This window comes from Salvelinus alpinus, chromosome 16, assembly GCF_045679555.1.
Source record: "Salvelinus alpinus chromosome 16, SLU_Salpinus.1, whole genome shotgun sequence".
Classification (NCBI taxonomy): Eukaryota; Metazoa; Chordata; class Actinopteri; order Salmoniformes; family Salmonidae; genus Salvelinus; species Salvelinus alpinus.
Window position 1 is genome coordinate 27051329 of NC_092101.1, and position 27493 is coordinate 27078821.

Sequence of the window (27493 nt, forward strand, 5' to 3'; positions counted from 1 at the left end):
GAAACTGGGATTCATCCATGAAGAGCGTGCTGGTGGCCATCCAAGGTGAGCATGTCTGTTACGATGCTGAACTGCAGTCAGGTCAAGACCCTGGTGAGGATGACGAGTACACAGATTAACTTCTCAGATATGGTTTCTGACTGTGCAGAAATTATTCGGTTATGCAAACCCACGATCCCGCAGGTGAAGAAGCCGGTTGTGGAGGGTCTGGTGTGGTTACATGTGGTCTGCAGGTGTGAGGCCGGTTGGAAGTACTGCCAAATTCTCTAAAATGACATTGGAGGTGGCTTATAGTAGAGAAATTAACATTAAATTCTCTGGCAACGTCTCTGGTGGACATTCCTGCAGTCAACATGCCAATTGCACGCTCCCTTAACTTGAGACATCTGTGGCATTGTGTTGTGTGACAACTGCACATTTTAGAGTGGCCATTTTTTGTCCCCCAGCACAAGGTGCACCTGTGTAATGATCATGCTGTTTAATCAGCTTCTTGATATGCCACACCTGTCAGGTGGATGGATTATCTTGGCAAAGGAAAAATACTCACTAACAGGGATGTAAACAAATTTGTTCACAAAATTTTAGATAAATATTTTTTGTGCGTATGGAAAAATCCCCTGATCTTTTATTTCAGCTCATGAAACATGGGACCAACACTTTACATGTTGGGTTTATATTTTTGTTCTGTGTACTTGGTCCCAACAGAATCCATAAATGTTTTATTCTCAAACTTTTCTCTGGTGTTTATTGATGATGAACCCTGGAGTGATTTTCTTATGCTTATAGTTGGTTTCAAGATATTTTAGAATATATATTTTTTTCTGGCAGATTTTCATCTGAAATCTTTTGCATAAAGATCCCCCTACCGACAGCTGATTTTATACAGCACTGCCTCGCACTCACACATACTCTCTCTCACTGCCAAAGAATGCAGCCGTGTTATTTACAGTAGATGAATCGTGTGGCATGGTTACAGTCTCCAGACTACATGGACAAGAGAGACAGTTACTGCGAGGTGGGTGTGATTTAAATAGGCCTGGGCTGGAGGCGGGGAATATTACCTGTCTGTCAAGCAAAATCAATATTATAACTGGCCATCTGTTCTGTTAACAGCTATGAATGGGCGTGCAGACTATCTGGCAACTCCTGCACAGATTTGTACGCATGCGCAGAGAGACCCGTTAGCTGTCAAATTGATCAAATTGTCATCGAGTTGTTTCACTGGCTTAACCGTGTCGAATCAGACTCAAAGTCCACCGGAGGAAATGTTACCTACACGATTCTCTCTTTGACTTTTTGGGATCGTCTTTTCCAACAGGAAGTACATATTAAACACAGGGTGTAACTTGCGTTTGGATCACACGGCACAGGGTGTCTGGACCACGGCGGTCCCAAGTTGGATTTGACAGTACCATTGCTAACGTTACCAGCAAGACAAGAGAGAAAACGGATTTTTAGACCGACTACCAGGTATCCAGAAAGCCGCTAGCTAAAAAACTAGAAATAATTTATACATATACAAACTTACTATTTGTTTTACTGGCATGCCGATTCAATAAACATCAACCAGGGCCAGCACTCACTGGAAGTTGTTAGCCCTGCGATAGCTACAATAGCTAGCTCACTGGTTGTCAGCTCAGCTATCAAAATATCCCAAATAACATTATTTTTTAATGCCTTCATTTATTCTTGTAAATTTGGCAAATTTGCTTGTCCACAATTATGTCATTCTTCCCAGGTTAACCGAACCAGAAAGTTCGGTCCGGATGGTGTTGTCTGTACAAATTCAGGTGGTTGACAGTCGGACGGGCACTGTCGCCATGGGCAACCGGGGGATGGAGGATCTGATCCCCTTGGTGAATAGGCTCCAGGACGCCTTCAGCACCATTGGCCAGAGCTGCAACCTAGACCTGCCGCAGATAGCTGTCGTTGGCGGTCAGAGCGCAGGCAAGAGCTCTGTCCTGGAGAACTTTGTGGGCAGGTATGGTAGTCAGACCTAGCTAGTGATCATCAACAATAAGACATCAGCTAATGCACCAGAACCATTCATGTGCAGGAAACCATTCATGATGTTATTCAATAATGGGTTATTCAGATGCTGGCTGTTTTGAGTTTGGTAGAGATTCATGGTTCCCAACAGTTGACCTCTCCAAATGAATGCACACTGCAGACAGACACCCTCTCCTATTCAGTGAGCGCTAGCATGGGTTGTTTACTAAACCCTCTGCCAAGGGTAGTTGCGTTTGAAGCAGCTGATCGTTCTCGATAGTTACAAATTAGTTCAGTTATGTGACAATAGGCATGATGTGTAAACAAGTGTTTTCAGATCATAGCAGATGAAGGAGAGAGGAGACAATAATATTCTCTCCTTTTCTTTCTCAGTATGGTTGGCATGAAGTGGGTGCTCCTCAGAGGAGGAAGGGGAGGATCATCCTACTCAGTGAATTTCATAAAAATAAAAACCGTGAAAGATTTTAAGTTATCCTTTTTAGATTAAACTATACTAAATATTTATTCACGTCACAAAATAACTGATTAAAACACTGTTTTGCAATGGTCTGCAGTAGCAGCAACAGCAGTCTCCACCAGTGTAACTGCTAACCTGCTTGCTGTCAGAGCATGTGAGGGCAGTTGGAAATCCCGCTCATTTCTCATGGAGCAGTGGTTGTGCACGGTTCCGGTGCTCCATGTCCTTTCCAACGCTCCACTGAAAACGGCTCCGCTCTCAGAGGGAAAAAAACTGCCACTCCAAATTCGCTCCATTCATAAAATCCCAATTTAACCAACAGCCATCTATTTTTTGTGACTACCTGGACCTACCATTTGGTTTTGAAGTATTGAAACCAAAGCATATGGATTTGAATGAAAAGTATTTGAATAAACATAAAAAGGTGAATGTAAGAAGTACACATTTCAAATAGACTACATGTCATATTAAACAGCATATAAACACTCTAAATAGGTCAGGAGCCAGACAGGGAGCCTAAGAAGGAACGAAAATGAATTATTTCGTGTATATTATTTAAATTATTTCAAGGCTATAGCTTATAAAGAAATACATTGTGAAGCATTTGCGAGTGCGACACAATAGGCTGGTAGGGACATAAAGCGCTCAGCATTTAAACAACATTTCGTTGTATTAAATCATTATAGTCTATACATTGCGCATATAGGCTGTGACTTACTTAGAATTAAATACAAATTAAACGGAGGTGCCTTTTTAATAAATTTTTAGAAACACCAGTTTGGCCAGTCTGTGGCTTCAGGCTCATGCGATGGTGCCTGGAGAGCAGGCCAGCAGCGGATAATATTCTTTCCGCACTTGCAGAGCCACTGGCGATGCTAAACACCCTTTAGGCCACTCTTGCCAGGCTGGGCAGAGATGCAGTTTTTTATTTATCTTTTATATAGGCAGGCCTAAAGGTTTTTAGGCAAAATAACCCAATCAAAACGGAAAGCTCCTTGAACGTAGGAATATGCCAGGCCTATTGGGCCAAAATCAACTATGTCCTATTGTACAGATAATATAACAAAATTAACATTGTTTAAGAGATCTGATTTAAAATAAAATACTTTGCTACAATGACACACTTAGTTATCTACCCAACTCTTTCCTTACTTTTAGCATGTGCACGTAGTAAGTACACCATCAGGCCTTTCGGGATAAGTGTATTTTCAGGTCCCACAATGATTCTTTAGTGGTGAACACTACATCACCGCACTCCCTCTCTTGCTCTTGGTCCTCATCTTTGTAATTCACCTTGATTTAGCACCTGTGTGTTCTATCAGTTTCTTTCTGAAAATATTTAGTGAACTCCATGACAGTAGCCAAAGCAAGGGGCTATAGCAGCACACAAGTAGACTACAAAGGCATGCTGGGCCAGGCTTGCCCTGAGCTCGTGAAGTGAGCGCTACTAGATCGAAATTGGAGTGGGCGAGAAGGCCGCCGCTCCAGCCTTCTTGAATCTCGTTCCGCGCTCCAGTCAAATTGGGCACGCTCCGCTCACATACTCTGTTTCCTGTACACTGTACTCCATGATTGTAGCGGGTTTACTAACGCGTTAGTACTAGTCGCCATGTTGACTATGACGTTCGCAAATATGGTGACAACGATGTAAGCTGTGTGTAGCGGTTTGGTTTTAAGAAATGTTTTTCGCCTGGTCACAGACATATGTTGTGTTGTGCACTGAAGTCCACAAACGAAGGGAAAAGGTGAGAGGAGGAGAGTGCGTAGATGCAAGAAATAATTATACAACGAACAAAGTGATGATGCTGTTTGTATGTGGCTGCTATGAAAGTGAATTGTGTATTCATTCCGCCGATTCTGTTGAAAAACATTTCTTAAACGGAACGAAATGGGGATAAACCTCAATTTGTCCAATCGAAACTCTTGTTTGCAACTGTTTGGAATAATGATTGTAGCAACCTCATGATGGTTATAGGGCAAATGTGAGTATCATGTAGTAGCCTAAACCTATCACTGTTACATTGAACTGGGTGAGTGGAATATGAATGACAGTCATCTAATATGCTGTAATAAAAGCCCATGCTCATCCCAAAAAAAGTGTCCTGCCTAATCTTAAATCTTTGGACTCTCAAGTGGCACAGCGGTCTAAGGCACTGCATCTCAGTGCTCGAGGCGTCACTACAGACACCCTGGTTCGAAACCAGGCTGTATCATAACCGGCCGTGATTGGGAGTCCCATAGGGCGGCACACAATTGGCCCAGCGTCATCCGGGTTTGGCCTGCACGTGCTACAGGTGGGTGTTATCGTGACCAGTGAGCTGAGATAAGGCGGAGCTTTACCTAGCATAGACTTATAGATGACGAATATGTAGTGAGGGCCAGCCTACTAGAGCATACAGGTCGCAGTGGTGGATGGTATAAGGGGCTTTGGTGACAAAACGGATGGCACTGTGATAGACTGCATCCAGTTTGCTGAGTAGAGTATTGGAAGCTATTTTGTAAATGACATCGCCGAAGTCGAGGATCGGTAGGATAGTCAGTTTTACGAGGGTATGTTTGGCGGTGTGAGTGAAGGAGGCTTTGTTGCTCCAGATACGCAACTAGTCTAAAGAAGGCCAGTTTTATTGCATATTTAATCAAAAAAACAGTTTTCAGCTGTGCTAACATAACTGCAAAAGGGTTTTCTAATGATCAATTAGCCTTTTAAAATGATAAACTTGGATTAGCTAACACAACGTGCCATTGGAACACAGGAGTGTTGGTAGCTGATAATGGGCCTCTGTACGCCTATGTAGATATCCCATAAAAAATCAGCCGTTTCCAGCTACATTTAGCTAGTCATTTACAACATTAACAATGTCTACACTGTATTTCTGATCAATTTGATGTTATTTTAATGAACAAAAAATGTGCTTTTCTTTCAAAAACAAGGACATTTCTAAGTGACCCCAAACCTTTGAACGGTAGTGTATATATATTTTTATTTAAACAGCACCAACCGCCACTGTTGGCATGGGAGAGTGAAGTGGTTACTGGATGCCTGATATGACTGTGTGAGAGTGATGGCTGTGTGACAGTGACCAGCAGTTGGTGGCTTATCTAGCAGGCTCCCTGCTGAGGACTGGATCTGTGCTGAAGGACTGGAATCAGAGAGAGGTCAGGGAACAGAGTATGCCTTAGAGCACGTGCAGTCAGTCAGAAAGTTTTCAGTCAGTCATTGAGCTAACAGAGCTGAACTGAAGAGGGCATTGTGTTCCTTTCTTCCCTCTGTGTGCTGATGCTTGATGTCTCCTCCTTACTGACTGACTGACTGACTGACATATAAGCAGGACCTCTTTCAGACAGGCATGACGCAGCCTCTAATTCATTTCCTATCAACTGACACTGGAGGAGAGTTGGAGAGCTGTTGACCTGGTGAAAACTCTCTCTGCTGCCATATGACACACAGACATACTCCCACAGTAACAGGCTAACAACAACACTGCAGCGTCCCCTTGGCAGAATGTGTCCCCTTTATCAGTCTTTTCTGTCTCTGACTCACTGACTTCATGTCTGAAGGCTGAATCCAGCTGTATCTCCTGCCCTGAGTGTCAGTCCTTCCTCTCTCCAGGGATGTTGTGTTGTCACAGCTGAATTATAAATGGAGGTAGGATGCTGTAAAATAAATACAAAACGGGACAACAGGAAAAAGGTGGCACTCTGAAGTTGGAATGAAAGACAAGAAATACGTCATCGTGTTTTCCACCCATTATTGCTTTGTAGTTGATACTGTAGCCTGAGTGGGGGCTTGTTTTGACATTGAGATGTAGAGCTATTGTATGTAGAGCTATTGTATGTAGAGCTATTGTATGTAGAGCTATTGTAATACATTAGAGATGCTTCAGGTTCCAATGTTGTGCTTGATATCATCTTTCTCTTGTCTTTTAAAAGTAAAACAAACCTACACTAGCTGTGTCCTAGTCATCACACATAAATGAACATGCCCCTGCCTGCACTGGAAAAACCTATACCGGTATGTAAGCCCTCCACAAATAAGTGTTGTAGCAGTAGTAAAGATGGTGAGGTTGAGTGAGCCGGTCTAGTATTTCAGGCTCTGATAAAATGTGCTGGCTCGACTTGGCCAAGCGTGCATTGGCTCTGAGCCTCTGACTGCCCTGGCATTGTGCCTCTGAGAGTGGAGCTTCCTCTATAGAGCTAATACACAGACACACTGTGTATCTGTTGTTTGGCAGTGAGACAGATGCCTGAGGGGGGTCAGTCTTTCATCTCCTGACTCTTCTATTCCTCTATCCCCTTTCTCTTCCTCTCCTCTCAGGGACTTCCTCCCCCGGGGTTCTGGCATCGTCACCCGCAGACCCTTGGTCCTCCAGCTTATCTCTGCCAGCACAGGTAACACACACACACACACACACACACACACACACACACACACACACACACACACACACGACAAATAAGTCTATAACTGTAGGATACATCACATTAAACTTCTGTCACTGTGTGTAGATGTGACTCCCTGTCTGTCTGTCTTCAGGGACAATTATGGAACGCTGTTAATTGTACACAACTATAGGAGACACACTGTACTGCTCTGTTCCCCTAAGCTCCAGGGTTTGTTATCTGTGTAGTGCAGATACAGCAATGATGTCATATATACAAACTAGACTAGATATCTGACGCCTGACGTATGTGTCCGAAGACGATTGGTATAATATATTTATATTTGATGTCTGTGTGAAATGGGCATCTCTCTCTCTTTCTCTCCCACCCCTCTATCTCTGTAGAGTATGCAGAGTTTCTCCACTGTAAGGGGAAGATGTTTTCAGACTTTCAGGAAGTTCGCCAGGAGATCGAAGCAGAGACTGTGAGACTCACTGGAACCAATAAGGGCGTCTCTCCTGTCCCCATCAACCTACGAGTTTATTCCCCTCACGGTACACACACCACAGTGTACTACTCTTACACACTCCCCACATTTTTTTTATTTTTTTATTTCACCTTTATTTAACCAGGTAGGCTAGTTGAGAACAAGTTCTCATTTGCAACTGCGACCTGGCCAAGATAAAGCATAGCAGTGTGAACAGACAACACAGAGTTACACATGGAGTAAACAATAAACAAGTCAATAACATGGTAGAAAAAAAAAGAGAATCTATATACAATGTGTGCAAAAGGCATGAGGTAGGCAATAAATCGAATAATTACAATTTAGCAGATTAACACTGGAGTGATAAATCATCAGATGATCATGTGCAAGAAGAGATACTGGTGTGCAAAAGAGCAGAAAAGTAAATAAATAAAAGCAGTATGGGGGGTGAGGTAGGTAAATTGGGTGGGTAGTTACATGGTAACACACCCTGCATCTCAACCTAAACCGGATGCTTCAATGCATAAATATGTGTGTCTGTTTGTCCTCAGTGTTGAACCTAACCCTGGTGGATCTGCCTGGCATTACCAAAGTGCCTGTAGGAGACCAGCCGGCTGATATAGAGTACCAGGTCAGACACATCAGTACAATTGAACTAATATTATAAGATAATTTCTCCCACCCTTCTCCCATAAATAAAGTTGTATTGTATTTGTTCCCCAGGTGAGGGACATGATCATGCAGTTTATCTGTAAAGACAACTGTCTGGTCTTGGCTGTGACTCCAGCTAACATGGACCTGGCCAACTCCGACGCTCTCAAACTGGCCAAGGATGTGGACCCTCAGGGTGAGACCAGAAGGACAGAACGTCTCCCCCAGCACCTTTTCACATGGGCCAAATCATAGAAATAGCATTATTTCTTCATTCTTTTTTCAATGGTCAAAATAATCAGTACATTGGAAGTGAATATAACATGGGTACTGTTTGACTTTCTTTTTCATTGTTTTCCACCAGGCCTGCGGACCATAGGGGTGATCACTAAGTTGGATCTGATGGACGAGGGAACGGATGCCCGGCACATACTGGAGAACAGGTTACTGCCACTACGCAGAGGTACATGGGGTTTTATTACCATAATATCCCCATAATGTTCCCCTAACATCCCAATAATGTTCCCATAACATCAGCCGTGACCAGGCTGAGGTAAGTTTTGAAATGGAGGCTTGATGTCCTCCTGCCATGCTGAGCTGAGCTCACGGGTTGAGTTACAGTATTACAATCAGTGCCAGCCTGCCCTGGGAGTGTGTGTGTGGGGGGGGGGGGGGGGCAGGGTCTAGGCTGGCTGGGTAAAGCTGTGCCAGGTGCAGGGTCATGCTTGATCCTTCAGGTAATACATTATACATGGAGCCTACTGTTAGTACTGCTATTACAGTAGCAAGTTAGAGTTGAACTGCCTCGAACCTCTGCTGGCCTGCTGAAATCAGATGACCTCTGAATCCTGCATCCAGAGGTGTAGTGATGTGTAATGCATAGAGACAGCTTACTCTCTCCTCCAGGTTATATCGGGGTTGTGAATCGTAGTCAGAAGGACATTGATGGGAGGAAGGACATTAAGGCAGCTCTGGCTGCAGAGAGGAAGTTCTTCCTGTCTCACCCTGCATACAGACACATGGCTGACAGCATGGGTACCCCCTACCTGCAGAGAGTCCTGAACCAGGTACACAAGAACATACACTGATACGTGTTGACCAGATAACTGTTCAAATCAGCTTTTTCTTTATTGTTTGTGTGTGTGTCTCTAACTCTCTCTACAGCAACTGACCAATCACATCCGAGACTGTCTGCCAGTGTTCCGCAGTTGTCTCCAGAGCCAGCTCCTAGCGCTGGATAAAGAGGCTGAGGAGTACAAACACTACAGAGCTGACGACCCAGCACGCAAGACAAAGGCCCTACTACTGTTAGTACACACACACACACACACACACACACACACACACACACACACACACACACACACACACACACACACACACACACACACACACACACACACACACACACACACACACACACACACACACAACTAACATAATACACAACGCTCTATTGATGTGTGTGCAGGCTGATGCAGCAGTTTGCAGCAGACTTTGAGAAGCGTATTGAGGGCTCAGGAGACCAGGTGGACACTAAAGAACTGTCAGGAGGAGCCAAGATCAACCGCATATTCCACGAACGCTTCCCCTTCGAACTGGTCAAGGTCAGCCTGGGGGTGTGTGTGTGTGTCTCACCAGCTTTCGCTCAGTGTGTGTCACGTCTTACTTTGGGTGTGTGCGTGTTTGTATCTTCAGATGGAATTTGATGAGAGGGAGTTGCGGCGGGAGATCAGCTATGCCATCAAGAACATTCACGGCATCAGGTGTGTGTGTCAGAGGGGATACATGCTTTGTTGGGCTCAATGGTCTATTTCACCACTCCTATTTCACCACTCCTATTTCTGTCTCTGTGTCTGTCTGTCTGTCTCTGTGTCTGTCTGTCTCTCTGTATCTAGGACAGGCTTGTTTACTCCAGACCAGGCGTTTGAGGCCATAGTGAAGAGACAGATAATCAAGCTGAAGGGTCCCTGTATTAAATGTGTGGACATGGTCATCCAGGAGCTGATCAACACTGTACGCCAATGCACCACCAAGGTAACCACCGCTGTGTGTGTGTGTGTGTGTGTGTGTGACAGTAATTCCACCATCATATCTCTTGTTATTTCTTGTCTCTAGTTGGGTTCCTTTCCAAGACTGCGAGAGGAGACGGAGAGAATTGTTACCACAAACATCCGAGACAGAGAGAGTCGAGCTAAAGACCAGGTCTCTCTCTCACACACACACACACACACACACACACACACACCAACCATAAAATATAGTGACGGTGTGTGTGTGTGTTCTCTGTACAGGTCCTGCTACTAATCGATGTACAGGTGGCCTACATCAACACTAACCATGAGGACTTCATTGGCTTCGCTAAGTGAGTTTCCCTGTCTATGTTTTCTGGTCATCATCATATGTGGGTTGGACATGATGATGATTAAATGAAGAAAAATTGTCTGATGGGAGAGTGACTGACTGTGTGTGTGTGTGTGTGTGTGTGTGTCCCAGTGCGCAGCAGAGGAGCGCTCAGACTAATAAGAAGAGCATTGCAGGAAACCAGGTGAGTTTCACATAGCTTAGTTACTTTATCTCAGGTAATGAATGTCTTAGGTTTTATTATCTGATGCTAATACGTGTGTTATGAGAAGTTAACAAATGTACACCTGGAATGGCAGCTGATGTCGAGGTTTACTGTATGTAGGAAGAGCAGCTGAACCTGCCTGGGCACACAGTGTCTGCTCCATCCTAACCTCCCTGTTCTCTCCTCTCTCCTGTTACAGGGTGTGCAACCAGTCTCCAGTCTAATAGTATGAGTAGTCCAGTCTCTGTAAGGCTAAACCCTCACTGCTGACTCATGGCTGCCTCCTACTGAGACACTGTTTGTATCTCTCACTGGTTGTCTCCTTCACCAACCTCTCTAACCCACAGCTTCACTGCTCTCTTTTCCACCGTCTTTCCACAGACTGCACTCTGGCCCTCTCCCTCTGCCTGCTCCTCTCTCTCTCTCTCTGTGTGTGTGTGTGTAAGCAGCACAAAATGGCGCTGAGTTGTAAACTTGGCTCGGGTTTCTCAGATCCAAGCGCAGCTGTCTGGTCACTCAATAAATACAAACACTAGGGACAGCTACATCAGTTTGTGTGTATGTGTGTCACTGCCTCATCCCCCTTTCTCTCACTTCCTCCTCTTTTTCATCCTCTGTCCAAATCTGTCGGCTTTTAGCCGTCAGCTCTTTTTCTTCCTTCGTCTTCTCTTTTCCTCCTTCCTGTCCTCCTCACTGCTCTCTCACTCAGTCTCATCACTGAGCTCACAGTTTCTCTCTCCCACAGTTCTTCAACAGTTGTTTTTCTCTGGGACTATTTCTTGGTACTATTTTACCATAGCGTACCGTCAATGTCTTTATCATTTCTAATGTTTATTCCCCTCATACTCTTTATGTCACTTTGTATTGGTCAGAGAAATGTGGTAAAGGACTTGGCAGAAATGACCACTAGTGATGTAATGACTGGGTGAGGGGACATTTCCATTTTCTAACTGATCCTCTGTCTCAACAGCTGATCCTCTGTGCACGCATTACATATCTCTCTCAATCTATGTGCATGTATATAGATATCTGTGTATGTATATGGATATCTGTGTATGTATATGGATATCTGTGTATGTATATGGATATCTGTGTATGTATATGGATATCTGTGTATGTATATGGATATCTGTGTATGTATATGGATATCTGTGTATGTATATGGATATCTGTGTATGTATATGGATATCTGTGCATGTATATGGATATCTGTGTATGCATGTAGTATATCTGCTCTCTCCCACACTGTGACCCATATGTAAGATACATCATCCCACCATCTCGCTTGTTCTCAAGCTAAGCTCCACAGCACCTGCCTCTCTCTCTCTAAACCTCCCAGCTCAAAGGGATAGTTCACCCAGACCACATATTGACTCTTCTATTTACAACATGCTAACAGGACTTATCACACACATTGTTTTACCTGCACAATTCTAATGCTGGGCTGTAGCTAAGTAGACATACAGTACAATCCCAGATCTTAGCTAGCTGACATACTGTAAGGGCTTCATAGCCTACTGTCTTTTGTACCCATGAGATGAGGTAACTTTGTAATCTGAGTGAACTATCCTTTTAATTCCTCCCACCTTAAAACCTCTTCCCCGCCTGACATCACCCCTGACCTCAGATCTCTCCACAGGTCATCCGTAAGGGCTGGCTGACCTCAGATCTCTCCACAGGTCATCCGTAAGGGCTGGCTGACCGTCAACAACATCAGTATCATCAAGGGCGGTGCCAAGGAGTACTGGTTCGTCCTGACCGCTGAGAGCCTGTCCTGGTTCAAGGATGATGAGGTGAGCACAGAGTCACTGATCTGGTCTGATGATGAGACTACTGAAGCTGCTAAAGCTTTACTATTGAGGCTTACTAGTAGAGTAGTGATGGGGGGGGGGGGGGGGGGATCGACACAGTTGCATATCAGGATATTATTTTTGACGATATATCGTTTTGACAATATCGCATTATTATTTTTGCACTAGTTGGCTGTACTTGTACCAAAAAGGTGGTTTTCCATCTTCTTTTTAAATAGGGAGCCAATTTATTTTTCAACACTAATTTCTATGATTGATCTAAACTAGTTCTCATGGTTCTCTTGTCCCTCTGCAGTAGACAAACATTTCCTTCAGAAAGTATTCACACCCCTTGACTTTTTCCACTTTGTTGTGTTAAAGCTTCACTTTAAAATTGATAAAATTTAGATTTTGTGTCACTGATAAACACACAATACCCCATAATGTCAAAGTGGAATTATGTTTTAGAAATGATTTCAAAATGAAAAGCTGAAATGTCTTGTTATTGCAAGCCTAAATAAGTTCAGGAGTAGGAATTTGCTTAACAAGTCACATAATAAGTTGCATGGACTCACTGTGTGCAATAATAGTGTTTAACATGATTTACCTGATCTCTGTACCCCACACATACAATTATTTGTAAGGTCCCTCAGTCGAGCAGTGAATTTCAAACACAGATTCAATCACAAGTCCAGGGAGGTTTTCCAATGTCTCGCAAAGAAGGAAAATTATTGGTAGATGGTAAAGAAAAAAAAGCAGACATTAAATAACCCTTTGAGCATGGTGAAGTTATTAATTACACTTTGGATGGTGCATCAGTACACCCAGTCACTACAAAGATACAAGCATCCTTCCTAACTCCGTTGCCGGAGAGGAAGGAAACCGCTCAGGTATTTCACCATGAGGAGTTGGAGTTTAATGGCAGTGATAGGAAAAAGCTAAGGATTGATCAACAACATTGTAGTTATTCCACAATACTAACCTAAATGACAGTGAAAAGAAGGAAGCCTGAATAGAATAAAAAATATTCCAAAACATGCATCCTGTTTGCAATTAGGCACTAAAGTAAAAATGCAAGAAATGTGGCAAAGATATGAACTATATGTCCTGAATACAAAGCGTTATGTTGGGGGCAAATCCAACACAACGCATCACTGAGTACTACTCTTTATATTTTCAAGCATGGTGGTGGCTGAATCATGTTATGGGTATGCTTGTCATCGGCAAGGACCTTTACAGAAGGACAATAACCTGAAGCACAAGGCTAAATATACGCTGGAGTTGTTCAATAAGACAACATTGAATGTTGCTGAGTGTTCTTGTTACAGTTTTGACTTAAATTGTCTTGAAAATCTATGGCTAGACTTGAAAATGGCTGTCTAGCAATGATCAACAACCAACTTGACAGAGCTTGAAGAATTATTTTATAATAATGTGCAAATATTGTACAATCCAGGTGTGAAAAGCTCATAGAGACTTACCCAGAAAGACTCTCAGCTGTAATCGCTCCCAAAGGCGATTCTAACATGTATTGATTCAGGGGGTTGAATATTTATATAAATTACATATTTCTGTATTTAATTTGCCAAAAATTCTAAAAACATGTTTTCACTTTGTCATTGTGGGGTATAGTGTGTAGATGGGTGAGAGAAAAAAACATATTTAATCAAGTTTGAATTCAGGCTGTAACAACAGTGTGAAATAAGTCAATGGGTATGAATACTTTCTGAAGGTACTGTGAGTAATATAGTGAGCAATATGTTTGGAACATCGAATCATAATAAAATCACAGTATCGAATCGCAATACATATAGAATCGTGAGAATCGCAATACCGTATCGGCACCTAACTATTGTAATAATATCTTATTATGAGGTCCCTGGCGATTCCCAGCCCTATAGTAGAGGCTGGACAAAATACACACCTGAGTACCCCAGACCAACACACACACATTTATTACACATACATTTCTGTTAGCTACAAAATAACTCCAAATACTACTGTCTTCTGCAGTAGGGGAAGGGAGAGTCTAATACAGGGAATGTAGGAAAGACATGGGCAGCTAGGGTTCGAGTCATCACCATCATCATCAAGCAGGAAGTCTGGGGTATACTGGCTAGGATTGGCTCTGGGAGCTGTCCGTCAAGCTGTAGGTGCGATGTGGTTGGTCCGTGGGTCAGCGGGGCTGCCATCTGTCTGCCTGTCTGTGCCTGCTGTACAGGATAGGAAGGTCTGCACAGCAAGTGTAGACAGGCAGACACACCACAACACTCTCTCAGCCTAGCACAGCACTGCTCGCTCATGAGGTCCACAGACTGTGTTTGTTGGTGTGTGTGTTTTGTGATGGGCTGGCCTGTAACTTAGGTAACTCAAATGCACACATGTAAGTACAGAGCTGGCCCAATACTACTTCAACTAAGCCCCTCTATTCCCCACCATACCTCTCTCCCTCTCTATTCCTCCCTCTCTCTGTCCACTCTTCCCCCTGCTCCCCCTCTTCCTCTCTATTCCTCCCTCTCTCTGTCCACTCTTCCTCCTGCTCCCCCTCTATTCCTCCCTCTCTCTGTCCACTCTTCCCCCTTCTCCCCCTCTTCCTCTCTACTCCTCCCTCTCTCTGTCCACTCTTCCCCCTGCTCCCCCTCTTCCTCTCTATTCCTCCCTCTCTCTGTCCACTCTTCCCCCTGCTCCCCCTCTTCCTCCCTCTCTCTGTCCACTCTTCCCCCTGCTCCCCCTCTTCCTCTCTCTGTCCACTCTTCCTCCTGCTCCCCCTATTCCTCTCTATTCCTCCCTCTCTCTGTCCACTCTTCCTCCTGCTCCCCCTCTTCCTCTCTTTTCCTCCCTCTCTCTGTCCACTCTTCCCCCTGCTCCCCCTCTTCCTCTCTATTCCTCCCTCTCTCTGTCCACTCTTCCCCCTGCTCCCCCTCTTCCTCTCTATTCCTCCCTCTCTCTGTCCACTCTTCCCCCTCTTCCTCCTCTGGGAGTTGAGGTATTTGGAGCAGTTCACTCTGACACAGCTGGAGCTGCCCCAAGCCAAACCAACACACACATCTCCTTAATCATTCATTTATTGTTACTCATCACGTTCCTTTCACAGGGTTATGATGGCAACAATGATCTAAATAACACAGTCTTGTCTAACAGCAGTGTCTCTGACAACACTACTGATAGGAGAACTACTACTAGCCTGGCTGGTACAGGAGGTTCTAGTGCCCCTTTGCTCTGCCTTCTATTTCACAATATTAAACATTACAATATTAGACTTTACTACACAGTGTAGTTACAGGTATGCTGGGAAAGGGGTAATAATCTATGGTGAAATAGTAATCAGAACTCTTTCTTATCCAAAGGGCAACAGGGTTGACTACTGTTGGAGCCCTGTACTCTCTCCATGTGCCTACAGTATGTGTGTTTGTCTCAGTGAGGGGGGGATGTCCACTGTAATAAATTATCCTTACTATCACAGCTACATCAGCATGCTGCCCCAACACCACTGTAGGCCTCAGACACACTCCTCGAGTCAGACCCATGCCAAGCTAATCTCTCGCAAAGTCTCCTATATTTGAACCCACTTTCTCCACCTCCCCAAAATGTTATCTTTTTCTTTCCCCATTCCTCTCTCCCTTTTTCCTCTCTTTTTCTTTCTTTCTCTGGCCCTTCTCTGATTCCCTCCCTCTTTTCTGCTCTCTCCCTCCTATTCCCCCTCTTGCTGGGTCTCTCTCCCTTTCCCTTTCCCTCTCTCCCTCCCTCTCTCTGATTGGCAGTCTCTTTGGGCCTGTACACATTCCTGGCTGGAGAACTCAAGGTTTAGTCCAAACACCCGCTTAGCTTCCAACATCTAGCTAGAGAAATCCCACATGGCTGCTTCTTCACTTCAACCCCCCCTCCTCTCTGTCCTGAAGAAAAAGTAAGAGATCACAAGGGAGAGTGAGAAAGGGTGTCTGAAGTCTGGTGGTCTGGCTAGGTGATCTGGATGTGTGGAAGAGTTGTGAGTGGGAGAAAGGGGACATGGAAGGGGGGCTTCCATGTCCCCTTTCTCCCACTCACAACTCTTCCACACATCCAGATCACCTAGCCAGACCACCAGACTTCAGACACCCTTTCTCACTCTCCCTTGTGATCTCTTACTTTTTCTTCAGCTCATTCAATCATGTCTCACGACAGTGTGGTCACCGTTACTTATTTCCCTTACATAAACACACATGCTGTACCCAGTCACACACAAACACAAACTCCCTCCCATATTTGCTGCTCACATTCTCTCATGTATAGATACCCTCCATACGTTTAATCTAAACAATGTATACACACTAATCTCCACACACTAAATGGTGTATAATCTCTATATAACATTAAACAGACAGACATTCCTCCTTCCCTCTCTCCCTGCCTGACGTGCAGCCTGAGGAAAAACAGACGACCTGTGCCCATACTCACCTTATACACACGTCCCATACAGCACCCATACACTCACATTACACTGTACATATACATTCCCATACACTCACATTACACTGTACATACACATTCCCATACAGCACCCATACACTCACATTACACTGTACATACACATTCCCATACAGCACCCATACACTCACATTACACTGTACATACACATTCCCATACTGCACCCATACACTCACATTACACTGTACATACACATTCCCATATAGCATCCAACCATTATAATCTACAGACTCACCTGCAGCTTTTTACCACAGCACAGTAGTGTGTCTGTCCGGTCTGCTTGCTATATCACACAGTGAGTCTGCAGAGAGACCCAGTTTCAGATAGAGCATCTTTGATATATGATCCACCATGAGCAGCCTGACACACACACACACACACACACACACACACACACACTATACTACCATACCGACCACTTACTTACAAATATAACAGGCCTCTAGGCTTTCCTAACACAAACAGAACAACAACGTACTGTAGTAGCAGACAGCAAAGACCAACTCATACATCTAGTCCCCAGTGTGAATGTGCATGCGTGTGTGTGTTTTGAGAGAGAGTGGTGGAAGCCATTCCTTGCCCAGTCTAACCAATGTGCAGACTACTGTACACCAGTAAGACCCTGAACAGGTAGTCTGAACACTGGGATGACGGAACAGGACTCACTCTCTCCTCTCCTTCTTCTCTCTCTCTCTCTTCTCTCCTTCTATGTCTTTCTCTCCGTTTGTTTCTCTTTGCTTGTTCATCTCCGAAGTGTTAGAAGAGTAGAAAGATTCTTCATGTCTCCTCTCAGTTTTATCTTCTCTCATTCCTTTCTTTTGTCTTGTTTTTCACCCATCCAAAGGTTTCGTTGACAAACTGGTTAAAGGATTGTCAATGTCTCCTCTCCTTTCTCGACCTGAGTGAAGGGTGAGGGGGTCGCACACACACTGGCTGTCCTCTTCTATTGATCTGGGTCCTGTTCTGGTCGCGTCCCGGCCCGGTCCAGTGTGTGCCGGGGATCTGAGGGGCTGCGTCCGAGCAAACGAGTATCCAGCCTCGACGTGGCACATTCACTCTCACCACTGTGGATCTGCCAGTGCACTTAGTGAAGGCATAACGAAAAAAGGGGGGAAAGGGATGGAAGAAGGGAGGGACTGAGGCGCCATATATGGGTTGTTGGGACCCTTGGGAATCAACTTTGGAGTGGTCTGCAGTTTCTCTCTCTCTTGCTCTCTTTCTCAAGCGGTACCAGATGTCTGTCGTCTGTCGGAGCGCCAGCCTCTCTGTATTTTTTTCTGCCTTTCTAACAGGAAGTGGGCCCCTCTGGAAAAAATAGAGCGGAATGAAGGAAGAGTTGCAGGGTTCAGGAGAGACCAACACACACACACTAGCGTGTGTGAGACAGACTTTCACCTTTCAGTCTTTTTTTCTTCTTTCATCTTTACCTTTCCTGCTCAATGGGGCACTCCTTTTTAAGCCATATCTTCATCCCTTTCTCCATCCCTCCTCCATCTCTCTCTTTCTCCATCTTCCCCCTTCTCTCCATCTCTCCTACCATCCTTCCTCTCTCCACTTTTTGCTGTAGCGGTTTCCTGAGAATAGCCCCTCTGGAAGGGGGAGTAGAGTGGAGGAGAGGATAAGCGAGAGGGGAGGAGAAGGGTGGACGAGAGAAACGTGGAGAAGAGCGAGGGGAGGAGAAGAGAGGGGATGGAGAAATGTTGTGTTTTAGAGCTTCACTTTGAGCAATGACTTTCACATGTAGGATGGCTTCTTTCCCTCCCTATCTTGTTCTCTTTCCTCATCTCACTCACTTTTCCTTCCCTGTTTTATTCTCTCCTTTTCTCTCACTCACTCCATTATTTTCCACTATCCCATATATTTTCTGTCATTCTCTCTGTTTTGCTTCATTTCTCCAACTTTTTACTTTCGTTCGTAACTTCTAATGATGACAGTGTGTAGACTCATGCCTCCCCTCCTAAACACACACACACAAACACATCACTGTAATGTAGAGTAGTCCAGTCCCTTTATGTATCCTAGCTAGCTCTGTTTCTCTGCTGTTTCCACCATAGAGAAGAATGTTAACAAACCAATAAGACGCCTCCCCCCATGCTATACTTAAGCAATACGGCCCGGGGGGTGTGTGGCCAATATACCACGGCTAAGGGCTGTTCTTAAGCACAACAGAGTGCCTGGACCAGTGGTGTAAAAGTACTTTAAAGTACTACTTAAGTAGTTTTTGAGGGTATCTGTACTTTACTATTTATGTTTTTGACAAGTTTTATTTCACTACATTCCTAAAGAAAATAATGTAATTTTTACTCCATACATTTTCCCTGACACCCAAAAGTACTTGTTACATTTTACAGGAAAATGGTCCAATTCACACACTTATCAAGAGAACATCCCTAGTCATCCCTACTGCCTCTGATCTGGCGGATTAACTAAACATAAATGCTTCGTTTGTAAATTTTGTCTGAGTTGGAGTGTGCCCCTGGCTATCCGTCAATAAAAAAATAACAAGAAAATTGTGCCGTCTGGTTTGCTTAATATAAGGAATTTGAAATGATTTATACTTTTACTTTTGATACTTAAGTATATTTTAGCAATTCCATTTACCTTGATACTTAAACCCAAATACTTATAGTATACTTAAAACCAAATATTTTACTGGGTGACATTCACTTTTACTTCAGTCATTTTCTATGAAGGTATCTTTACTTTTACTCAAGTATGACAATTGGGTACTTTTTCCACCACTTGCCTGGACACAGCCCTCAGCCATGGTATATTGGCCATATACTACAAATTCCTGAGGTTCCTTATTGATATTATAAACCGTTTACCAACGTAATTACAGCAGTAAAAATACATGGATATACCACCGCTGTCTGCCAATCAGCATTCAAGGCTCGAACCATCCAGTTTATAATACAGCATATTTTCTCTGCATGCTGTTTCTGCTTTGACCAGAACAGTAGACCTATCAATGAATGAACCCTTCTTCTATCCTCCCTCCCTCCACATCTCTCTCCCTCTATCCCTCCCCCGTCTCTCTCTCCATCCCTCCCCGTCTCTCTCCCTCCATCCCTCCGTCTCCCTGCCTCCATCGTCTCTCTCCCTCCCCCGTCTCTCTCCCTCCATCCCTGCCCAGGAGAAAGAGAAGAAGTATATGTTACCGTTGGACAACCTGAAGCTGAGAGACGTGGAGAAGAGCTTCATGTCCAGTAAACATGCCTACGCCATCTTCAACACCGAACAGAGGTGTGTGTGTGGTTATAGTGGTGTTTTATGAGACAAGGTTATGACAGACATATCTGAAAGAGATGGAGGGTGAGGTTCAGGACTTTGACACCCTAACTTTGTGACTTCCTCACTGACAGAGAGAAGCAGTGGGTTACTGGACTGAGCAGGCTAGTGCTGAGCTGGGTGGGACCTGGCTGGGTAGGGTGTGTTTGTGTGGACCATAGTATACCAAGGGCAGGCTCATTAAGCAGCTATTCAATGCCAGAGTTCTGGACCAGAGATGAGGCTGTTCTTGTTAGGAAACTATTTCTCAGATCGCCACAAGAAGGAGGGAAAGAAAAGAGAAAGAGGGCTGGGTGGGGTGAGAGTGGAGGGGAGGGAGCGATCAGCCAGGAATGTGTCAAAGCGTGTCCTACTGCGCCCCCTGTTCCCCCTTCTCTGTCTGTGTGTGTGTGTGCATGCTTTTGTGTCCAGAGTGCTGATCCCGGTGCTCTGTATGTCCGTCTGACATTTATCAGAACCTCAGGAAAGTCCCTGATCTAAAGGCAGGGGGAGAGAGAGTGTGAAAGGGTAAAGGGAGAAAGATGCTAAAATTCCTCAAGAGGAGAGAAAAACTCCCTGGACACAGCGGAACTGAGCGAGGAAAAAGGAGAGGGGAAAAAGTGGGATTTGGTAACTGGTTACAATCCAGCCATTGTAACGCATTGAGTGAGTTAGTGAGTGGGAGTGAGAGAGCCCCCGACTGGCCCTCCTAACATCTAACCCTTCTGGCCATCTGACCAACAACATCTCCAGCAGCATCTGGTCTACCATCCAGGGATCGACCAGGCCCTGCCTAGCATACAGACACTTGAGATATCATGAGATACTGTATGTGGTGAGGCTGCTCTCCATAACACTCAGCCTTCGTTTGGAGACAGACAAACACACACACCAACAACGGCAGCTTAGAAAACATGAGAGAGGGAGAAACAAAAGGAGAGGAACAACAGAGTGATCAAATAGAATGTTTAACAGATGTGTGTGTGTTTTAACAGATGGGCTTTAGACAGCTCCAGATTCCTGCCACTGTCAGACGCAGCGGTGTCTCCCTGACAGAGGGGGGGGGAGAGCGAGGGGAGGGGGAGAAGTAGAAAGGGGGAGATGAGAGAGCGAAAGATTCATTGTGTGTGAATAGGTGTTTTCCAGCACTCATAGCATGCCCTGTGTGAGACCTATGTTGTAGTCATGTGTATGCATATGGGATGCAACCTCAAACATCGACTGTTTGACTGTATCTGTTATAATTGTTGGAACTAGACTAGATCTTTAGTAGTGGTTTCTTTGCAGTAATTCGACCATGAAGGCCTGATGCATGCAGTCTCCTCAACAGTTGATGTTGAGATGTCTGTTACTTGAACTCTGTGAAGCATTTATTTGGGCTGCAATTTCTGAGGCTGGTAACTCTAATGAACTTAACCTCTGCAGCAGAGGTAACTCTGGGTCTTCCTTTCCTGTGGCGGTCCTCACGAGAGCCAGTTTCATCATAGCGCTTGATGGTTTTTACGACTGCACTTGAAGAAACTTTCAAAGTTCTTGAAATTTTCCGCATGTCGCAAAGTAATGATGGACTGTTGTTTCTCGTTGCTTATTCAATCTGTTCTTACCATACTTTGGACTTGTCTTTCACCAAATAGGGCTATCTTCTGTATACCCCCCTACCTTGTCACAACTCAACTGATTGGTTCAAAAGCATTAAGAAGGAAAGAAATTCCACAAATTAACTTTTAACAAGGCACACCTGTTAATTGAAATGCATTCCAGGTGACTACCTCATGAAGCTGGTTGAGAGAATGCCAAGAGTGTGCAAAGCTGTCAATGCAAAGGGTGGCTACTTTGAATAATCTCAAATATAAAATATATTTAGAATTGTTTAACATTTTTTTGGTTACTACATGATTCCATATGTGTTATTTCATAGTTTTTGATGTCTTAGCTATTATTGTACAATGAAGGAAATAGTACAAATAAAGAACAACTCTTGAATGAGTAGGTGTGTCCAAACTTTTGACTGGTACTGTATATAAGACCTATAGGTTCCGGGAGCTGGGTATAGGTGTTTTTTTAAGCTGCTGGCTGGGAAATGTAGTTTGACGTAGCTGACCGTATGTAATGTTATTGTAGGAATGTGTATAAGGACTACAGGTTCCTGGAGCTGGCGTGTAGCTCTCAGGAGGAGCTAGACAGCTGGAAGGCTTCTCTGCTGAGGGCCGGAGTCTATCCTGAGAAAGTCACTGTGAGTAGCCTAGTCATAACCCCTGACCCCTGACCTCTAACCCTAAACCATGATCTATAAAGTAACTGAATATTGTTACCCTGATCCCTAACCTCTAACTTTTCCCCCTGACAATATCCTGCACCTGCCCTAAATGTCCTCTGCCTGGCTACCCTGCCCCTCCTCTCTCCTATCTCGTCCCCTCTACAAGCCCTCCCCTCCTGTTGTTGGCTGCTCATAGCAGCATTCCTGGGCTGTGATGTCATTGTGTGTGTATGTGTGTGTGTGTGTGTGTGTGTGTGTGTGTGTAGACTCCGAGAAATGGCAGATCTGTTTCTAATCAGCACTGCTCCCCTTCCCTCTTCTCTAACCCCCTCCCCTTGTCTCCTTCCCTTCCCTATTCTCTAACCCCCTTCCCTATTCTCTAACCCCCTCCCCTTTCTCCTTCCCTCTTCTCTAACCCTCTCCCCTTGTCTCCTTCCCTTCCCTATTCTCTAACCCCCTCCCCTTTCTCCTTCCCTTCCCTCTCCTTGTCTCCTTGCCCCTTCCCTAACCTCCTCCCCTTGTCTCCTTTCCCCTTCTCTCTTCTCTAACCCCCTTCCCTCTTCTCTAACCCCCTCCCCTTGTCTCCTTGCCCCTTCCCTCTCCTCTAACCCCCTGCCCTTGTCTCCTTGCCCCTTCCCTCTCCTCTAACCCCCTCCCCTTGTCTCCTTCCCTCTTCTCTAACCCCCTCCCCTCATCTCCTTTCCATCATCTCCCCTCTTTTCTCTTCTCCCACTCATTTTTGTCCATCAATTCAATTCAAAAAAGCTTTTAGGTTAAGGAACTTTCCATGTTGCCAATGCAATATGCTGTACCTTACAGCAGCCATGACAAATTACACCACTAACAGCCACCTCTCTCCCCCACTCTTTTCCCTCCCTCTCTCCATCCAACCCTCCCTCCCTCTCTCCAATCCTCCCTCTCTCTCTTACCAGGTGGATGGGGAGTGTAGTGGTTCTAGTGATAGTTTCTCTATGGACCCTCAGTTGGAGCGTCAGGTAGAGACCATACGGAACCTGGTGGACTCCTACATGAACATCGTTTACAAAGCCATCAGAGACCTCATGCCCAAGACTATCATGCACCTCATGATCAATAACGTAAGACTGTCTGTCTGTTTGTCTGGGGGCGTTCCAGACCATCTTCATCACATCTCATAACACCTGGACAGAATCACATTGTTATCCTAGCAATCTGATGTATAAGACTAGTACACTCTCAGGTTGTACAACTGATGTACAACATATGACACAACGGTTGTGATATAGATATACAAACATGTTTAGACAACCATGGCTTTGTGTGGTGCCTCCATCCCCCTCTCCTCCTTTTCTCTCCTCCTCCCCAGGTGAAGTTGTATATTGGTAGTGATCTCCTGGTGCAGCTCTACTCTCTAGCAGAGAAGTGTGTGTTGATGGATGAGTCTCCAGAACAGGAGCAGAGGAGAGAGGAGGTGCTGAGGACTCACTCTGCCCTGAAGGAGGCGCTGGCCATCATAGGAGACATCTCTACCTCCACCTCCTCTACTCCTCTACCACCTCCTGTTGACTCCTCCTGGCTGCATGGAGCCCCTGGGACCAGCTGCAGGTAACACACACACGTGTACATATGAGTGCATGCACACACACACACACCATAACTCTAACCCCATTCTCCTCCAGGTCTCCCAGTCCTACAGCTATAGCTTCTAAGCGTATAGCCGCTGCTCCTAGAGCCTCACCCTCCACCAGAGGCCCCGCCCCCATGGCCCCACCAGTCCCTTCCCGCGCTGCACCCCATGGACCAATCAGCAATCACGCTGATACCACCCAGTCTCCACCCACCGGACTCATCAGACCCCCCCCTAGTGTACCCAGGTAACCACGGTGATGATGTTATTTTATTCATTAGCTATTTGTTGGAATTCTGTGCGCGTGCAGAGCCAAACATTGGGCTGCAGAGAAAGAGGGAGGTTATTTGAACTGGATGGGGGTCAGCTGGAAAATGTGTTTCATCTCTTTCCCATCAACCCCATATTACAAACGTTGTCTCACCTCTCTCTCTCACCTCTCTCTCTCTCTCACCTCTCTCTCACCTCTCTCTCTCACCTCTCTCAACTTCACTTCTCTTGGCATGGATTTGTTTTACTGCTTTCCATTTTTCCTCATGCAATATCTGTCTCCCCTCTCCTCCACTCATTCCTCCCCTGCTTTTGGCCCGTCTCTTTTTCTTTCTGCCTCATTTCCTCTCCACAGTTCTTTTGGGCCTCACCCATCATCCCTCTCAAGCCCCTTCCTAACTCACTCCATAACTCTCCCTCTCTTTTTCTCTACCTCTATCCCAGGAGAATTACAAGCCCTTTTCTCCTATTTCACATCACAGGAACACTCTGCCAGTACACACACACACCAAAAGATTCCTTTGTCTCCACAGGGATCTTTCCTGGTCAGCACTAGCAGGAATGCTCACTGATTTCTCAACAGGACTTTCCTCCTGAGTGCACACTGTTTGCTTTAGGAGATCTATAGTGTATTATTTTGTTTTAATCATTTAAAAAAACTTTGTATCAATTGTAGAGTACTCTAATACTTTAAATACATACTACATGTGTATGATGGATGTACTGTAGTGTGTGTCCTGTAGTAATCTAACGGAGTAGGCGTAGAAATGCCTGAAACTAGATCCCCCTACATACTGGTCTTGACGAAAAAAAATTAATTAAAAAAAATGTTGGGAGGTTCTCTTCTGCACTGTTCAACCAATCCAGTAAATGTGGAGGAGGAGTTAAGATGGAGTGTCGCCTTGTTAACGTCCAAAAGCGGCAGTCACGCTGAACATTTGGTTGTTGGGGCACAGGCTAGTCCAGTAATGGTCTCTCTTCTCTTTCCCTTTCCAGGAGGCACCCCCCAGCTGTCCCCACGAAACCATTGCACTGACCCCTCCCCACAACACAACAATGCCTCTTATAGGACAACTACATCATACAGTCATGTCAATCAGATGGATTATATGACTATTTTTTTGTAATGCCTTTTTTAACAAATCCCAAATGCACCCCTATCCCACAACCCTGAGGCACTTCTCCTATCCCCTACCTCCCGGACACTTGCAAAGATCTGAAATGATTGGATAGGTGTAATCAATGTGGTGACTATTTCTACTAGTCTATTGGAGGGCAAGTTGAAGCCATTGCCATATTGATAATTTCTACACATTCTAAACTCAAATATCAATCTACCATTTTGCTGGAGACTCTTACCCAAATCTTGTCAATGAGCTGTCTAATCTGTAATACAGTGTGCTGGCTCTCCCTCCCCTCTCTCCTTCCTTCCCTCCCTCCCCTCTTTCTTCCCTTCCCTCCCCTCTTTCTTTCTTTCCCTCCCCTCTTTCCTTCCCTTCCCTCCCTCCCCTCTCTCTTTCCTTTCCCCCCCTCCCCTCTCTCTTTCCTTCCCTTTCCCCTCTTTCCTTCCCTCCCCTCTCTCTTTCCTTCCCTTCCCCCCTCCCCTCTGTCCCTCCTATCTCCCTCCCTCCCCTCCCTCTCCTTCCTCCCCTCCCTTTCCTTCCTTCCATCTCCCTCCCCTCCCTTTCCTTCCTCCCTCCCCTCTCTCTTTCCTTCCTTCCTCCCTCCCCTCTCTCTTTCCTTCCATCTCCCTCCCTCCCCTCTTTCCTTCCATCTCCCTCCCTCCCCTCTTTCCTTCCCTCTCTCCCCTCTTTCCTTCCCTTCCTCCCCTCTCCTCCCTCTCTCCCCTCCCATTTCCTTCCTTCCCTCCCTCCCTTTCCTTCCCTGTCACCCCTCCCCTCTCACCCCCCCCTCCCTCCCCTCTCACCCCCCTCTCTCACCCCTCCCCTCTCCCTCCCTCCTCCCCTCTCCCTCCCCTCTCTCCCTGGGGAATCCTCTGTAGTCACTCCCACAATCTACCATTTTGCTGGAGACTCTTACCCAGATCTTGTCAATGAGCTGTCTAATCTGTAATAGTGTGCTGGCGCTCTCTCTTTCCCTCCTCTCTCTCCTTCCTTCCCTCCCCTCTTTCTCCTTCCTTCCCCTCCCCTTTTGTACATATGGTAATGTCTACAAATGTTGGAATGTGTGTGTGTTACCATGTGTGAGCTTTGTGTAAATATACAATATTGTGTAAATACACAAAAACAATACACCACTGTTTCTATGGTTTTAAATAAACAGGGTTTTAATTTTCTACAATGTTGTGGACCTTTTACTTGAAGATTTGTATTATTTGATAGATCCATAAATATTAACAGATCGGACAATTCGATAATTCCAATCAGCGCGTCAAAAGAGAGGGACAAGACTCCCAGCCACGCGTTTAGTATAATAAGCCATACAGCAATGATATGTCACCCTTTAATTAGGCAAATAGTGTTTTCTACACGTTATTACAATTGCTTTATGTCTAGGTTGAAGATAATTTAATAGTATTAGTATTTTTTTCGACCTAGCTTTATGTGCCTGGTGGTTGTGTTGAATTCGATGTCGTCGGTGCGCGAATGTAGCATCATTAACTTCTATTGTTACGCCATTCGTGTGAAAACCAGACAAAATCATTCCGGCCTTTTCTCAGTGGTCTAGTAGGGGAGCGCCAAGGGGGTGAGAGGCACTATCCACGGCTGAATTCAGTCGAGGATCAAACAACTCACCATGGAGCCACAGGACCGACCACAGCCCGGGACAAAGCCGAGAACCAACCGCGTCAGGCCCGGGAAAGGCGATGTGAAGGTAGGCCTACGGCTGACATCAAGTGGATTTAGTACGGTACTCCATACACGTAGTTTAGTGTACTCGACTAATACACTAACAGTACATATTTTTGGTTGTGGCACCAGACAAGCACACCTGATTCTACTTGTCAACTAATCATCAAGCCATTGACTAGTTGAATCAGGTGTTTTTGTCCAGGGCTACAACAAATCTGTGCAGTTGGGGGTATTCAAGGACCGGAGTTAGGAAACTGCTCGTATCAGGTCTCTCCTTTCCAATCTAGTCTAACCACAGTCACCAGTAACACTATCCACTGAATAAATTCATCACACATACGTTTTTATGAGTTCATGAAACCTTTGAAAGTTTGCCCCATTCTGAAGAATAATTGTCACTAACCTATATGATGTATAATAAAAACAACTTTTATTATAACAAAGCTGCATTTAAAAAAAAAAACACTGA

At 45.0% G+C, this 27493-nt stretch overlaps 1 protein-coding gene across 5 annotated transcripts; it reads left to right on the forward strand.

Moving 5' to 3' along the window:
• Window positions 1–1161: 1161 nt before the first annotated feature.
• LOC139541256 (dynamin-2-like) lies at window positions 1162–26507 on the forward strand. Of its 5 annotated transcripts, XM_071345692.1 has the most exons (23): window positions 1163–1470; window positions 1739–1981; window positions 6783–6856; window positions 7252–7401; window positions 7886–7965; window positions 8058–8181; window positions 8350–8448; window positions 8892–9052; window positions 9150–9292; window positions 9457–9592; window positions 9684–9751; window positions 9884–10022; window positions 10104–10190; window positions 10280–10350; window positions 10482–10533; window positions 10754–10780; window positions 12234–12347; window positions 19945–20054; window positions 22200–22311; window positions 23268–23432; window positions 23681–23919; window positions 23994–24188; window positions 25208–26507. In XM_071345692.1, exons 2-23 carry the CDS (start codon window positions 1767–1769, stop codon window positions 25245–25247), a joined length of 2601 nt encoding a protein of 866 aa, XP_071201793.1. In that variant the 5' UTR covers window positions 1163–1470; window positions 1739–1766; the 3' UTR covers window positions 25248–26507. The 5 variants fall into 5 exon arrangements, with proteins under 5 accessions (XP_071201795.1, XP_071201793.1, XP_071201794.1 ...); XM_071345693.1 differs by lacking the exon at window positions 10754–10780; XM_071345694.1 differs by lacking the exons at window positions 19945–20054; window positions 22200–22311; window positions 23268–23432; ... (1 more) ...; window positions 23994–24188; window positions 25208–26507 and adding an exon at window positions 19160–19919 and having other exon boundaries at window positions 1162–1470.
• Window positions 26508–27493: the final 986 nt, after the last annotated feature.